The following is a 15054-nucleotide window of genomic DNA, read 5'->3' on the forward strand; positions in this document are numbered from 1 at the left end:
TTATGAGGTGAGATTTTTCTGAGTGTTCAACGGTTGCCATTCGAATGGGAATAAAATTTTCACGGCGTTCCTGTAAAAACTTCAGTGTAGTCTCATCACATTGCATTCTTGTCGTGTTGTTTATTGTTTTTCTTCTCTTTTTCCGTGATTTTCTCGAGGACAATGCATGTTCTTCCGGTGAAGGACATCTGGTATCGAAAGATCCAGAAGTGTTATCTTTCTGAAGAGTGTTTTTCTGGCAATTTACGGCCAGGATGTTGGATTATCTGCAGACTATCTGATGGAAGTGAGGTTATATCCCGGGCGTTTCCACATTCTAGGCGTATTTTCTCTCAAAATCTGGCTTATTTGGATCAAAGTGTGACACGAAATACTTCCCAAAACTCCGAGGGACTCTCTCTCGTGGATTTCCACCCTGCAGCGCATGTGGCAGACTTCCGGGAAGCGGTGAGCGTTGATGTTTTTGTAAACAACATCACATTCCCGGAAATCTCTCAGAGAGACACACTTGAGATGGTGTTGAAGAGGATCCTTCGACTGTACACCTTCTCCAGGGACTGTGAGATACTCCTGGAGGATTTCTGTCCACTCCCCATCACAGCAGTGAAGGTGACATGCTGCAGAGAGGAAGGAATCGGATCAATTTCACCGGACGCCGCCCTGAAAATCTCCAATATCGTGTTTCAAAGCCAACGGAAAAGACACGAGGAGTCCTTTATAGGCTATCACACTATTGAGGAGACCATCAGTGATATCTTAATGAGGAACGTAAAGTATCTCAAGAGCTCTGCCCAGAAATTCACTCCACCCAATGAAATCCTGATTGTGGGATCATCAGGTGTGGGAAAGACCACTTTAATCCACCATCTGGCCAGGAAGTTTCACTGCAACGTCTTTTCACTGGATCCTATGGACTTCCATGGCCAATATCCCGGTGAATCTGAGGAGATGCTAGACAAATTCCGCCAAACCATCACGGATTTGAGCAAGAATCAGGAAGATCGCCTGTCAATAGTCACAATTGAGGATATTGATGTGCTCTGTCCCAAGGAATCCGCTTCCGGGGAGCGCAATAACACGGAAAAATTTGGAGAAGCTCTTATGAACTTCTTGGAGAAAATGTCTGGAGTCAAAGGAGTGTTGCTGATGGCCACAGCAAAAGATGTGACGAACTTAAGTGGTCACGCAAGGCGAAAAGGACGATTGGAAGTAGAGATTTTCCTTAAGAATCCCGACAAGAAGGAGAGAGAAGAGATTTGCAGGGGATTTCTGAAGGGAGATGAAGAATTGTGTGCCTGGATTGCCGAGAGAACTTCAGGATTTGTCGCGGGCGATCTGAAAATGCTAATAGAGAAAGGCAAAGCGAGAGGATGTTTGAAATCACAGCTAAAAGCCATGAGATTATCTTCAGTGAGGAGCAGTAATCTCTTAGTGGAGTCGGATTCTGTGGATTTTGAGGATTTGGGTGGTTTGGGTGATCTCAAGAGGACAATTGAAGTGACAATTGTGGCTCCTCTCAAGGATTCCAGTGCATTCGATCGGATGGGCATTGAGATGACGAAGGGAATACTGTTTTACGGACCGCCAGGATGTGCCAAGACAACGATTGTGCGAGCTCTGGCCAAGAAGACTCACATGCCACTACTTGCAATCTCTCCAGCTCAGGTTTACTCACCCTATGTGGGAGATTCTGAGCGTTTCCTGGCCAGAGTGTTCCACGAAGCGAGGATGTGCGCCCCTTCGATCCTCTTCATTGACGAACTGGACGCTTTGGTGGGATGCAGACAGCGCGGAGGAAGCAGCGATGTGCAATCGAGGATTCTAGCAGTGCTCTTGACTGCCTTGGATGGAATTGGGCGACGAATTGACGGTGCTCCCGAAGGGAATGTTCTCGCTGTGGCCGCGACCAATCGTCCGGATGTTATTGATGAAGCTCTGTTGCGTCCTGGGCGCTTTGATAAGTTGATTCACGTTCCGCCACCAGTGACGGCGAATGATAGAGTGGAGATATTGAGGAAAATTACGCACAACATGCCGATTGAGGGGGTGAATCTGGAGTTGATTGCCAAGCAGACGAGAAACTTCTCTGGAGCTGATTTGAGGAGTCTCTGTCGCGAGGCGGCTCTGCAGCGACTCACTGTTGATCTCTCGGCAGATTCCTTGACACAGGAGGATTTCTTGAGGGCTCTGGCTGGGATGCGACCTTCCCTGACAGACACTCAGATCGCCTGGTATCGAGACTTTGAGGGAAATCCTTATCTATGACTGTGACACGCCAATTGATACTTGAGCGACAGCACTATCAGTGTTAATGTCTCGGTTCCCATTCGGCGCTGGGCTGTGTGGGGCGGAGCGGAGTGAGAGGGAGAGTGGAGAGCTGCGATATGGGCGATGAAAAACAGTGTATTCCATTTAGTTGATGATCGTCACTCCAAGTGGAAGCGCGTTGTGTGTGCTGTGCAATTTAATCCCGAAGAGAGATCACTTTTCATCACATCCCGCGCGCTGGTTAATTGCGAAACGCCACTTTTTAATTGCCCATGTGTTTATAAGAGGTGGCCAGGCAGCGGAAAAATAGAGTGGACCGAAGAGTTGTTATAAATAACCGCGAGTGGCGAGGAGGGAAATTCCTGGGGCCAGAGAGGAGCCCTCACGATAAGGCGGAGAGTTCGATATCGAGGCGATATGTGTGGGTCGATAGATACAGCTACCCTCGCGCCCCACATTTGCCCAATCAGTATTAATTGATACGCGGCTCGAGTGTGTCAACCAGCACGACAGAGAGAGAGAGAGAGAGAGTGATCATGAGCGCCCCCGTGAGGATCCTCCTGCTGGCGCTCGTGATAGCGCGCGGACAGGAAGTGCCGTCGCCACTCGAGATTACACACGACGACGATGCTGGTGAAATTCGCGAGATGAGGCGCGAAAGGAGTGAGTGTTGAGTGCACTCGCGCCAGTGTTCTGAAAATTTCTCCTCATGCTCTCACTTCCTCTGCAGATAGCGCCTTTGAGTTCCACTACAGCACAACGCCATTCAGTATTGCGTTCATTGAGGAGCCCCTCGTCAAGTTCGTCTACTTCAATTACACACGCATCGAGAGGAATGTCACGGAATTTGGCAATCACTTTGTCGTATTTGATCCTGGCAAAAAAGCGTGAGTAACTGATAATGTTTTGAGACCCACTTATGTCTCTCCCAACTCCCCAAGCGCTATTCAGCTTTTCCTATGCGGCAAACACAACAGCTGCGAAACGGGGCGATGAGCAGACGGGGAAAAAAAGGTCAAAAGGCGCGATTAGATTTGTGTGAAGGACAGAATATTCCCAAATATTGTTTTTATTACTAAATATTCTAATCCAAATGGTGTCTCTTTGGGTTGAAAATCTTTATTTAGATCTCAGACAAAATAGATCTCAATATGAGAGGAAAATGTTTGCTTTGTCGTTTGCATCATTTGCTTAATTTTATGCCCTCTGACTGATACTTAAATACGATCTGAAGATTTAGGAATTGTGACAGCCATTCATGGAAATTTGATAACCATGAGCATGAGTCATGCAATGAATTGGATTCGGAGCTTTGAAACATAATAACTTTGGTCTTATTACATCCACATATTACACTAAATGCGCCATTTTATTCCCTTGTTCTACTGAAATGATAATAAGTAACAATAATGGAGTTCTTTTTTGTTGCATCTTCTTAATGAATGAACACAACTTTTGATCAAATAAAGAGTTTGTTTTTAACAATGAAATTTCTCGTAGAATTATTTTGCTTTGTAAATTAAATTATTCGTGCTCTTGTGATAAACAGGAACACTTTTAGTTCACTTCGCGAATATGAGTGCTTGAGATGCCTTTTGAAATAATTATCTTACTTGCAATCATAAGAATTTGAGTGTCTTCTTAAGATTTCATGTCATTTTTTTTCGATTTCTGCAAGAGATAATAATAAATAGAGGAAAATATTCGTGAAACATTTCTCTTTTCAGTAAATATTCGTCATAATGACGAGAATTTCGGAGTGAATGAAGCGTTAATTGAGTGGGATAATTAGGGTAATATCGCCCGGATTAGCTGATAAGTTCGTATCGTGCGCGTGTGTCATAAAAAAAAATTGAGGCATTTGGTTGAAAATTGGTCGCTGTAAATCTCTCTTATCACTGTGGCTTTCAGATTGACCGGCCTGGCGCCCTGCAGTCTGTACAGTGTCTTCGGGGAAATGAGGAATTTGGCCACTAATCGCACATTCAACCACACTGAGAGCATTAGCACGGATTACGCTGAGCCCGTGACGACGAATCTGCTGGTCATTCCCTTCGATGACTCCATCGTGGCGCAGTGGAATACATCTAATAGGGATTGTGTGGGACACTTTGTGGTCCGCGTGAGTGCTGGCGAGTGGACTTTTGAGGCGAACACCACGAGATTGGATTGGGGCATTGATGCTCTGGCGCCGTGCACAGAGTATGAGCTTGAGATTGCAACGGTGAACGTGTTCGGAGATGTTGTGAGCAGCGTGACGGAGAAGGAGGTGACTTCGTTCGTGGATCCGGGAGCTGTTGAGGAGTTGGTGGCGAAGTATCACAGTGGTGGCAGAGTTGAGGTGTCGTGGAAGCCACCGCTGGATGGGGTTGAGTGCGTGAGTGATTATACAGTGAAGCTGGGAGAGGATTCGTGCTTGGATGAGGAGTCTTGCTTGTGGACGTACAGAAATGCCAGTAAATCGTTGAAAGGAGAATTTGACGGTTTGGAGGCGTGCAAGAGATACACAATAGTGGTGTATACAAATGGTCAGGAGGATGGAAGCAATAGCACCCTGACATTCGACACGGACTTTCACGTTCCGGGAACAGTTGAGAATTTGAACTACGATGTGGTGAGTCCGTCGAGTGTGAGGATGTTTTGGAATGCTCCGCATGAGAATGCCCACTGCGTCTCTCACTATATCATCAAGTGGGCGGATCTTGAGGAGACTCTCAATGGCACGGAGATCCTACTGGAGGATCTGGAGCCGTGCAGAGAGTATTTGATCGCAGTTGCTGTTGTGGACATTGAAGGTGAAGAGGGTCAAGCTATGACGATTCCCGTGCAAATGCCAGATGATGTGCCAGGAATTGTGCAGGATGTGAATTACTCAGCAACACCGTCTGAGCTGATGATCACGTGGAAGCGCTCACAGTACGCTGGTCAGTGTGTGGAAAGCTACAGGCTTCAGATATCTGGGGACATTTCACACCTTGAGGATTATAATCACACCACAACGGACACATCTTTCATATTCCAGAGGATGACAGCTTGTCGGATGATCTCAGTGCGAATCTTTGCCGTCTCATTCGTTCACAAGGAGAGCTTCCCAATGATTTTTGTGACGAGAATTCCTGCCAGGATCACAGCAATGCCCAGCACGCCTCAACTTGTGCACAGAACGAGATCTTCGCTGCGATTGAAGTCGTCTTTGACGGACACACAGATCGAGTGTACGCTGATGAATGCGAGATTTGTCTGCAATGCCGATGAGGAGGGAATTGAGACGGAGATTCTGGTCAATGTGGATCCTCTGACTGGGAATTCGACGGAATTCGAAGGCTATATCGACAGTTTGCCCTCATTCACAAACTTCAATTGCTCCGTGAGTGTTCTGACCAGCGCCGGATGGTCAGAGTCCGCCATGGCATCCTTCCAGACGGAGGAAGACTACCCAGGAGAGCCAGCTAATCTCGTCTTAATGGAGACGAGCAATAAAGGTTTCCACATCACATGGGAGAGACCGTCAGAGCCCAATGGCAATGTGCACTCCTTCAGGTTGGAGATTCAGCAAGTGGAACCACTGTATCTGGTGCCGAGATCTTGTTCACCGGCTGTCCTGACCAATCTCACGGAGGAGACGCATCTGCAGGAGATGCTGTACGACAAGGGAGAGCCTTCCTTCACCTACTTTGTCCAGGTGGCGGCGGTGAATGGAGCTGGAGTGGGTGTGTACACGAAGCCCATCACTATCAAGACACTGCCGGACATTCCACAGCAAGTGTCTGACTTCTCCGTGTTCTCTGTCGATGGGCCGTTCACGCCTCTAGTGTACAACAGCACAGTGACGATCCAGTGGGTGATTCCCTGCAAGTCCAACGGCGCTCTCCGATCCTTCGAGGGTGTCTTCTATGGCACAAAAGGTGATCTTGAGCACGTCATTGAGTGGGAGTACGCTGTCCGGGGATCTGTGAGAGAGATTTACACCTTCACTCAGGGTGATCTCTTGCCTGAGTTCCAGTACAGAGTCACGATTGCGGCGAAAGTCAGGGATGTGAGCAATACCAGCATCGACGTCTTCCAGGATTTCAACTCTCCGGCGGGAATTCCGGAGACTTACGGCATGGACAACTGGGGCACAGTGGATGTGTTCTCATCGCCCAATCCGACGCACAGTGCGGAGATCTGCATCTCCTCGCAGGTGCTCAATTCAACGGCTGGCGACATACTGTTCGTGGCGCTGCTGGTGTCTGAGCATGGGTGTCAAGATGATCCTGTGCCGCAATTCGGAGCTCTGGGGAGTGAGACTAACTGGCCAGCGGTGATGCGGTGGCAGGAAGCGATGGAGTTCTCTTGCATTCCTCAGTATCAAACCACACCCATACGATGGCGGCCCAGTGATTCAGATTTCCGCGAGATTAGCGAGTTTCTCTACACAATTGGCCGGGAGGATTGCGATGACAGCCAAGGATACTGCAATGGACATCTGAGGCCGGACACGAACTACTCCGTCATCGTGAGGACGTTCACGAGGCATGGTTTCAGTGATTCCGCCGTGATTCACTTCCGGACGGATGCTTTGGTGGCGCTCACGACGATTATTAGCATTGTCACGAGTTGTCTGCTGGTGGCATTTATCGTGGGATTGGTGATTGCGAAGCGCAGCAATTCTTTGGCCAAGTGGAACACGGATAACTTGATGAATAATGGAGAAATTGTGCCTGATGTGGAGTTGAAGAAGTTCTCAGATCACTATATTGCAATGATGAGGAATTGCAAAGAGAATCTGACCAAGGAGTTCAAATTGCTGAATGCTGTGACGATGGAGAAGGACTTCTCCATGGCGGCGGCGAAGCAGAATGAGACGAAGAATCGCTATGTTAACATTATTCCATGTAAGCAATGATGTGCGCACACAAGAAGAGAACTTGAGGTGTTTTTCCTTTGCAGATGACATGAACAGAGTTCTGCTGAACATCGAAGATGGTGAATCGGAGTACATCAATGCCTCTTTTGTATCTGTAAGTATATTTTTTCTCCTCTGCATTCTGCCAGAGAAATGTCTTGACGAGACTCTTTTGCCAGGGCTTCAAGTATGGCAAGGAGTATATTGCGACGCAGGGACCGAAGCTGGAGACTTGCTTTGACTTCTGGCGGATGATTTTGCAGTGCAACGTGAAGAGAATCGTCATGCTGACACTCCTGCGGGAGGATGACAAGGTGAAGTGCTATGGATACTATCCGATGATCAACATGAAGAGCAAGAGCATCCAATTCAAGGATATCCACGTGAATCTGGAGAGTGAATGTGAATTTCCCATCTACAAAAAGAGGGTGTTTCTAGTCAAGCGAGTAAGTCTATAAATTTTCCACTAGGAAGCGTGTTCTAATGCTCAAATGTTGTATATTTTTTTCCAGGGTGAATTGGAGAAGAAAGTGAGTCAGTATCACTTTACCAAGTGGCCAGATCATGGATGTCCTCGGAATCCCACGGATTTGATTGAATTCACGCGAATGTATCAGCTGGAAAAGAAGAACTCCAGCTCACCGACTGTTGTTCACTGCAGTGCTGGTGTGGGACGCACGGGAACCTTCATAGCGCTGGACATTATCATGCAGACTCTGAAGAATCGCAAGTCCATCAACATCTATGAGATTGTGCGCCAATTGAGGAATGAGAGGATGAAGATGGTGCAGACTTTTCACCAATACTGCCTGCTTTACCAGTGCGCGTACATTTTGGTGAATAAGACCAGCAGCATGCGGTGGAGCAAGAAAAGTGTTCTCAGTCGGAGGCTCTCGAGGATTCAGCAAACGCCCTCGAATTCCAGTTTGCAGTCTGTCGGCAGGGAGATTCCCACGCAGAGCACCTTGTCGCTGGTGGGAGGAAAGGAGAAGGCACTGTCGAATGCCGATAGTGCTTTGTGAGAGTTTCCGGTCGTTTCTAAGCATTTCCTGGCCATGTAACGGTCGTTTTATATGAAATACAGAATTTCTCCATATTACACATCAGCAACCTCTGTTCTGGCTGTGTTTTTTTGCCGTCTGTCGTTTGGCTTCGTCCTTGTGATTTTTTTTCACCTCCCCTGAACGTCGCCGAGATGCGGTTTGTGTCTCGGTTAACCACAAAAAAACCGTTGAATTCAAATTTTTTGTTTGCATGCAAGCACGAAACATCAGAATACACCCAAGAAATGGCCGGAAAATCTGGGAAATCCTCTTTTCCTGACAAAATATGATTAAAGGACAAGTACAAATAGTTTTTAGTGCATATTTTTCTAATTTCGAGCTTATGCTAATAACATAAAACGAATATAAAGTTCAGTCATGGAAGTTTCATCGTCTATTCTTTATGAAATGCATTTGTGGGCCCTGAAAAGGGCCATTTGTTTCTTGTCGGGGTAGAAGAGCGGTCGTTTACTTGGAGCTGGTGTACTTGGTCACGGCCTTCGTGCCCTCACTCACGGCGTGCTTGGCCAACTCGCCAGGCAGCAGCAGGCGCACGGCGGTCTGAATCTCGCGACTCGTGATGGTCGAGCGCTTGTTGTAGTGAGCGAGACGCGATGCCTCGGCGGCGATGCGCTCGAAGATGTCGTTCACGAAGCTGTTCATGATGCTCATGGCCTTGCTGCTGATGCCCGTGTCCGGATGAACTTGTTTCAGCACCTTATAGATGTAGATGGCATAGCTCTCCTTGCGCTTGCGCTTCTTCTTCTTGTCTGTCTTGCTGATGTTCTTCTGAGCCTTTCCGGCCTTCTTTGCAGCCTTTCCGCTTGTCTTGGGTGCCATAGTGTCAAAGTGAACTTGATGAAATCACTATAGAAACTGTGCTGGCGCACGGAAACGTGCCGATTTTATGGACTCGACTTCCCCAGACGGACAGGGTTGCCTCGATTCGCTCTATAGCATGCCGTCTCGTTCTCGCTCACACGAATTATCGTACCGCTTCGTTCAACGAGGGGGACAGAAAGTCGGCAGCTCAGCATTCTTGGGCAACTGAGGCTTTATAAGGCCGAAAACGCTACAAATTTCATCAATCTGTGCTAAACTCTTGTCAAGTGTGTTCCGTGCCATTTCTCTAAGTTCAGAAAAGAAGCGATTTGAAGGATGTCTGGCCGCGGAAAGGGAGGAAAAGTTAAGGGAAAGGCGAAGACACGTTCCAACCGTGCTGGGCTTCAGTTCCCCGTGGGCAGAATCCACCGTTTGCTACGCAAGGGAAACTACGCTGAACGAGTTGGCGCTGGAGCACCTGTCTATTTGGCCGCCGTGATGGAATACCTTGCCGCTGAGGTGCTCGAGTTGGCCGGCAACGCGGCGCGTGACAATAAGAAGACCAGGATCATTCCGCGCCACTTGCAGCTGGCCATCCGCAACGACGAAGAGTTGAACAAGCTGTTGTCCGGCGTCACGATCGCGCAGGGCGGCGTCCTGCCTAACATCCAGGCCGTGCTGCTGCCCAAGAAGACCGAGAAGAAGACATAAATCGCCCGTCGTGCCCTGCAAACTCACCAACAACAAAAACGCCCTTTTCAGGGCGACAAATCCACTCTGTAGAGAATTGAACATGAAACCTTAAAATTGCATTTTGAATTTATTTTAGCTATAAAATCGATCAGAAAAATGAAGGAATATTGAAGAAATCCATTTTTGTGTCGTATTTTCCTAAAGTAATATCCTAACAAATTATGTGTATTTATTGAGTACTAGAAATTTTTGATGATAATGCTGATAAGAAAACAATAGGAAATAATGAATGAAGGAATGAATGGTTTTTCTTTTGTGAAAAATAATAGTATATGTTTTTAGTACTCAAAGTGGTGAAATAAACTTTTTCCCCCCAACGCCGCAATTGATATATTGGCGCTGATGGCAAGAAGGAGTGGTCAAAGATGGTTGCCAAATATTTTCCTCCCAGACATAACACAACACATTTTTAGTGCATAAATGCTGATATTTTGAGATAAGTGCGTTAAAATACAATAGGGAAACTTCTCAGTGAATTGTAGATTATTGAATTTGCTTGCAAGATCGTCTAGAAATAGTGGTTTTCTGTAGGAAAACGTGGTGGAAAAGTATGGTGTGTTCTGCGATGGCAGAGAGATAATTTCAGTGTAAAAATACAGTAAGAAAACACTGCAGTTTTCCCATCTATGCAAGGACTTTAGCTCCGGGATGAGCGTCTCGGTGTGAGATTCAGCCGCTCACCGCATCTTTTCCACACAAACAGTGATCGCTTGGATGCATTGAAGTGTAAAAAGTGCAGGGGAGGAGGAGGAAAATGGATGCAACAGTGGAGAAATCTACTCTCGCGTTTGTCATGAGTGACAAAGACATGCTGCAAGCCGTCCAGGAGGTCCCGGAGACGTCGGATGACGCAGTGCAAGCGAAGGCGGCAAGGAGCATCACGCCAACTGAGGACATGGAAGTGTCTGTGGAGCTCGAGAAGGGCGCTTCGGCGGCAGAGGAGGAGGAGCTGCAGGTGACGGAGGTGGTGGTGGAGGAGAAGGGCATGGATGCGGAGTCAGCAGATTTGCCGGACAAGTCGCCAGCAGTGCAAGTGGAGACAGAGGAATTGAGCAGGACGGCGGAAGCGGAGGAAACGACAGACGAGATCACGTGCAATGACAATGGACTGAATGAGGAGAAGCCACTGGTGCAGTGTGAGGCGTCGCCAGACAGTGAAGAAAGCGCGGTAAAGTGTCCGGATACTGCTAAGATGATTCCTGATGTGGCCAAGCAGGTGAAAATGCGCAGCAGCACTTGGAGAAGCTTCACGGCAACACTGAAGAAGCGCAGCATTAAATGGTAAATTCTACAATTTTTCCCTCACATAGAATGAATGAATGATGAAAATCCGTGTGTTTTGAGCAAGAAAACAGCAGCAGCAGCAGCTGAAGAAAAGCATCGCGCGCACACGGGAGAGAAGAGGCAATAATCAAGGCTATAGAGTTTGAGTTTAAACAATTGCAAGTAACATACGCTTTTTCACGTTTGCGTTTCATTTTGAAAAGTAGCAAAGCCCTCTTCTCTCCAAGGTGACGTGCAGAAGCACATATTAACGATACAATATTACTAATAAATGTGAATGTATTTTTGCGACACAGGCTCAACAGAAATCGCTATCACATGATGTACAAGAGAAGTGTGCACGCCAGGAAGATGCCGAAGGGATCACAAGTGGGCTATGGCAATTTGACTGGTGGGCAGAAGGAGATTGTCGACGCGGAGAGCAAATTCAACAAAGTACAAGACGATGAGGACGAGGAGGAGAGTAATTCCAACATTGAAAATCACGCCAAGAGACCTCGAATAGACGATGATGTGGAAATTGTGGCGGTGAAGAGTGAAGATGAAGACAGCAGTGTATGTGATAGGACAAATGGCAAGGAGGATGACAATGATGAGCAGAAGATTGCCCAAGATGAAGTACCTTCCACTGACAGTCCCAGCATAATTGATGGCGAACAGTGTGCAGATCATGCGGAGAAGTTGGACCCAAAGAAGAACCAGAGAGAAAAGTCACCAGCAATGAACTACAGTGTGGACGATTCCATCACGCCCACGAAGAAGCTCTGCCTGGAGTTGGAGATGAATTTTGCCACTCATGACAAAATACTGACTGATTATATTGAGAGTACACCGAATGAGTCTGCAAATGACATTCAGCGCCACGTGGAGCAGTTGATTGTTGAGATACAGACGCTCAACGATATGATACGTGCTAAGGAGATGGAGTGGAACAATATGATTCACCTGAAGAAGGTGAAGGAGGAGATTGTGGCACGCCTGACACGGAAGAGGCACGTTTTGGAGTTTGCAAACACCACACTGGCGCCAGATGATGTTCACCGGTTGTCCGCTGAGGCGAAAGATCTCTCCGAGGCGTCAATTACCAAGATCACACAAGCTCTTCTGCTCAATCGCGCCAATTTGGGTGCCAATGAGCTGCAGCGCAGCAACTCCAATTCCTCAGAGTCTAGGTCTGTTCACAAGGTGGGATTTGTCTCCTTATTCTATCAATTAACTTTTGGGGTGGTTTCGTTTTGTAGAAATGCTCAGCACGCACTTTCGGCGGCCTTTGGTGCGAATGCTGCAGGTGAATCGAGCAGAAATCGCTCTTCTGACTGCGGATTGTCTGCCAGTCAGGCATCTGCATTTCCCAGTGATCTGTTCAATGGCCACAACACGCGACTCACGCAGCAAATGGGTCGTCAGGGGGCGATTAAGGATGTGAAAAGTATTATTGCCGACTATCGACAGAGACATCCGGAGATTGTGCCGCGACGGGGCAGACGAATGAAGTCAATGCTGAGTGAAAACAGTTGCCCAAAGGGTGAGTTGTGGTGAAAAGCCAGAGAGATAAATGCGTTCCTTGGACTTTACCCTATATATACCTTTGCTTCATTTACAGAGAGTGGCAATTCGCGACCCTCCAGTGCGGATTCATCGCACAGCAATGCAGCGAATAGCAATTTTGCTCCGTCCACGGGACAACAGAACACATCGCAGTCTGGCACGACAATTGGTAATCTCTCGTTCAAGGATGTTCTCGTGCAATTTGCCAAATTGAGCCAGAGTGATCGGCAAATGATCTCAACCACGGCAGAAGCGTCGTCAGCCGCCAATGCAGTGACAAATTCACTGGGTGGAAAGGCGCCACCGCCCTATCCTGAGGTCACACTGTATCCCGTGAATAGTCAGTCGAGTGCTGAGCAAATTGTGCTCAGCAACACCAACAACACACACTCCAATTCACTCTTGCACGGTATACTCACGAAGAGCACAACACGACCTAATGCACCCGGATTCACATCCTTTTCGCCCACGCTAGCGCGTCTGCTCACCGCACCGGAGAGAATAACCACAACACAGAGCGCAGGCGGTGGACAATTTCAGCAGCAAATTAATCCGGCACTGAATCTCTCAAAGTCCCACAGTGAGATCACAATAACGCCCGTTGTCAGTCAGACGAATCTGCAGCAGAGCTTAATGCAGCAGCAACAGCAGCAGCGCTTTGACAACTGCAACAACTCATCTGCCGTGCAGATTCGCATGAAGCAGGAGAATATCTTCAACATTGTGAGTGTGAATTTTGTGTTTTGATGTCCTTGAGGGACGAATTACACAACATTTGTGCCTTTGCAGGATGACGAGGCGGATGATTCGGCTGATCGATTGGTGATAGACGAGGGCGGCGACAGGAATTTGATGGAATCCGGCTCGGCGAAGGATCAGCAGATCAGTATGGTTGGTCAGGAGTTCCATGAGAACGAGGTGCCAGAGTGTCAGGGATGCAAGAAGCGCGAGGCGCAATTTGTGTGCGCTGGATGTGGCAATCAGTGGTACTGCAGTCGAGAATGTCAGGTAAATTGTGCAACACTATTGCAAAAGGAAGCAATTTGAGCTTCTCAATCTAATCTTCTTCTCTGCAGGTTTCCGCTTGGGACGAGCACTCGGAAGTGTGCACAGGCTGAGGGAGAAGTCAGTGATTGCGAGTGTGAATTGAGTGGAAAAAAGAGGCATCATTCCAAATATTATAATGATGCCAAAATGCCATTTATATATAACAATATATAATATTCTTACAAAAAAAAAACAGAGAAAGAAAGAGAAAAGAAATATTCCTTAAAGTTTTGTACTACTATTTTTACGCGCAAGGAGTTGATGAAAGAATATTTAAGTGAAATAGTAGAATGATTTATGAAGAGGATCATTTAAATTTTGACGATAGTTGCCAAACATATTTACTTTATTGTGGTCATAGATTGAGCGAGTGAAACTTTCTTATAATGTATTTACTATGATTGTAGTCTTAAAAATATTGTGTCCTCATTAGTTTTTTGCCTCTTAGAGTTCATTGTGTATTTGTGGGTTAGAATAATGTCTCTTAATATATATAAAGAAGAAGAAGAAGAAAAAACAACAAATCATAGGAATTCACACCAGAGAATTGTGAAAGCTATTATTTATTTAGCATTTTCATGAATCATATTAGTTTCTAAATACACACACGCGCATACCAGTCAATTTTTTTTTTTGATTATTAAGATGGAGAAAAATGATAAAAAAGTTTTGATGATAATATTCTTAAGGCATTTTAGGATATAAATTTGCAAGTGAAGGTTCACAATAAACAATTATTCTCACAAAATATTTAGAGATGAATTGTATTGTATTTTTGAGTTACTGTAATACAACATACATTGTATATTATATTACATATCCCAATTTATTAAATTATACGAATGGAAAAATACATTGCTTTGTGTTATATTTCCACTTGCTCTAGCTATACTCTAGACTAGAGCAGTTGTCGACATTGAAGTGTTCATCGAAGTTAAAGATGCCGGTGAAAAGTGATTATTCTGACGATTTTCATTATCTTGAATGTGAATTACAAATGTGATTATTATCACAACAGTCTTTGTTGTAAGTTTCCGAGCGAAAAATCTACTTCATCATCACGACAATTGCTGCAATTTCCAAGGGAAAGATATTATGATCAGAAGTGGAAGTGTTAGGAAGTGGTGTACAGATTTTAGTTATATTATCTTCCCTTTGGAAAAACCAATATGACTTTTATTGGCCTCATTAGATTGGATTCCAATTGAGTGAGCGGGGAATTTATTGAAAAAAAAGAAACTTAGTACAAATTGATCGCAATACTCGAGTGATAAGTAAAACGTATCAATTTATCTGTGACAAAGGAAGTCCTTTAATCGCAAAAGGTACTTCCAAAAATTACCGATAAATCTCTGATAAGGAAAAATACCCCGTTTATACAGGTGCCGCCGAGAAAATAAC

At 46.1% G+C, this 15054-nt stretch overlaps 5 protein-coding genes across 5 annotated transcripts; 4 read left to right on the forward strand and 1 right to left on the reverse strand.

The window, feature by feature from the left end:
- Nucleotides 1-99: 99 nt before the first annotated feature.
- LOC132256367 (ATPase family gene 2 protein homolog A) lies at nucleotides 100-2272 on the forward strand. Its single transcript, XM_059752731.1, has one exon. The coding sequence runs from the start codon at nucleotides 163-165 to the stop codon at nucleotides 2263-2265; it is 2103 nt and encodes a 700-aa protein (XP_059608714.1). The 5' UTR covers nucleotides 100-162; the 3' UTR covers nucleotides 2266-2272.
- A 141-nt stretch (nucleotides 2273-2413) lies between these two features.
- LOC132256365 (receptor-type tyrosine-protein phosphatase beta) lies at nucleotides 2414-8439 on the forward strand. Its single transcript, XM_059752729.1, has 6 exons — nucleotides 2414-2931; nucleotides 2999-3155; nucleotides 4180-7145; nucleotides 7201-7271; nucleotides 7336-7602; nucleotides 7669-8439. The coding sequence occupies exons 1-6, from the start codon at nucleotides 2805-2807 to the stop codon at nucleotides 8176-8178; spliced, it is 4098 nt and encodes a 1365-aa protein (XP_059608712.1). The 5' UTR covers nucleotides 2414-2804; the 3' UTR covers nucleotides 8179-8439.
- Nucleotides 8440-8521: 82 nt separating this feature from the next.
- On the reverse strand, nucleotides 8522-9073 carry LOC132266057 (histone H2B). Its single transcript, XM_059766886.1, has one exon. The coding sequence runs from the start codon at nucleotides 9037-9039 to the stop codon at nucleotides 8668-8670; it is 372 nt and encodes a 123-aa protein (XP_059622869.1). The 5' UTR covers nucleotides 9040-9073; the 3' UTR covers nucleotides 8522-8667.
- A 196-nt stretch (nucleotides 9074-9269) lies between these two features.
- On the forward strand, nucleotides 9270-9924 carry LOC132256368 (histone H2A). The gene has a single exon (XM_059752732.1). It carries the CDS (start codon nucleotides 9358-9360, stop codon nucleotides 9730-9732), a length of 375 nt encoding a protein of 124 aa, XP_059608715.1. The 5' UTR covers nucleotides 9270-9357; the 3' UTR covers nucleotides 9733-9924.
- Nucleotides 9925-10118: 194 nt separating this feature from the next.
- Nucleotides 10119-14506, forward strand: LOC132256366 (uncharacterized). The gene is made up of 6 exons (XM_059752730.1): nucleotides 10119-11055; nucleotides 11355-12230; nucleotides 12300-12583; nucleotides 12662-13329; nucleotides 13396-13614; nucleotides 13683-14506. Exons 1-6 carry the CDS (start codon nucleotides 10529-10531, stop codon nucleotides 13722-13724), a joined length of 2616 nt encoding a protein of 871 aa, XP_059608713.1. The 5' UTR covers nucleotides 10119-10528; the 3' UTR covers nucleotides 13725-14506.
- Nucleotides 14507-15054: the final 548 nt, after the last annotated feature.

Source organism: Phlebotomus argentipes, unplaced genomic scaffold, assembly GCF_947086385.1.
Source record: "Phlebotomus argentipes unplaced genomic scaffold, Phlebotomus argentipes genome assembly contig_5, whole genome shotgun sequence".
Lineage (NCBI taxonomy): Eukaryota > Metazoa > Arthropoda > Insecta > Diptera > Psychodidae > Phlebotomus > Phlebotomus argentipes.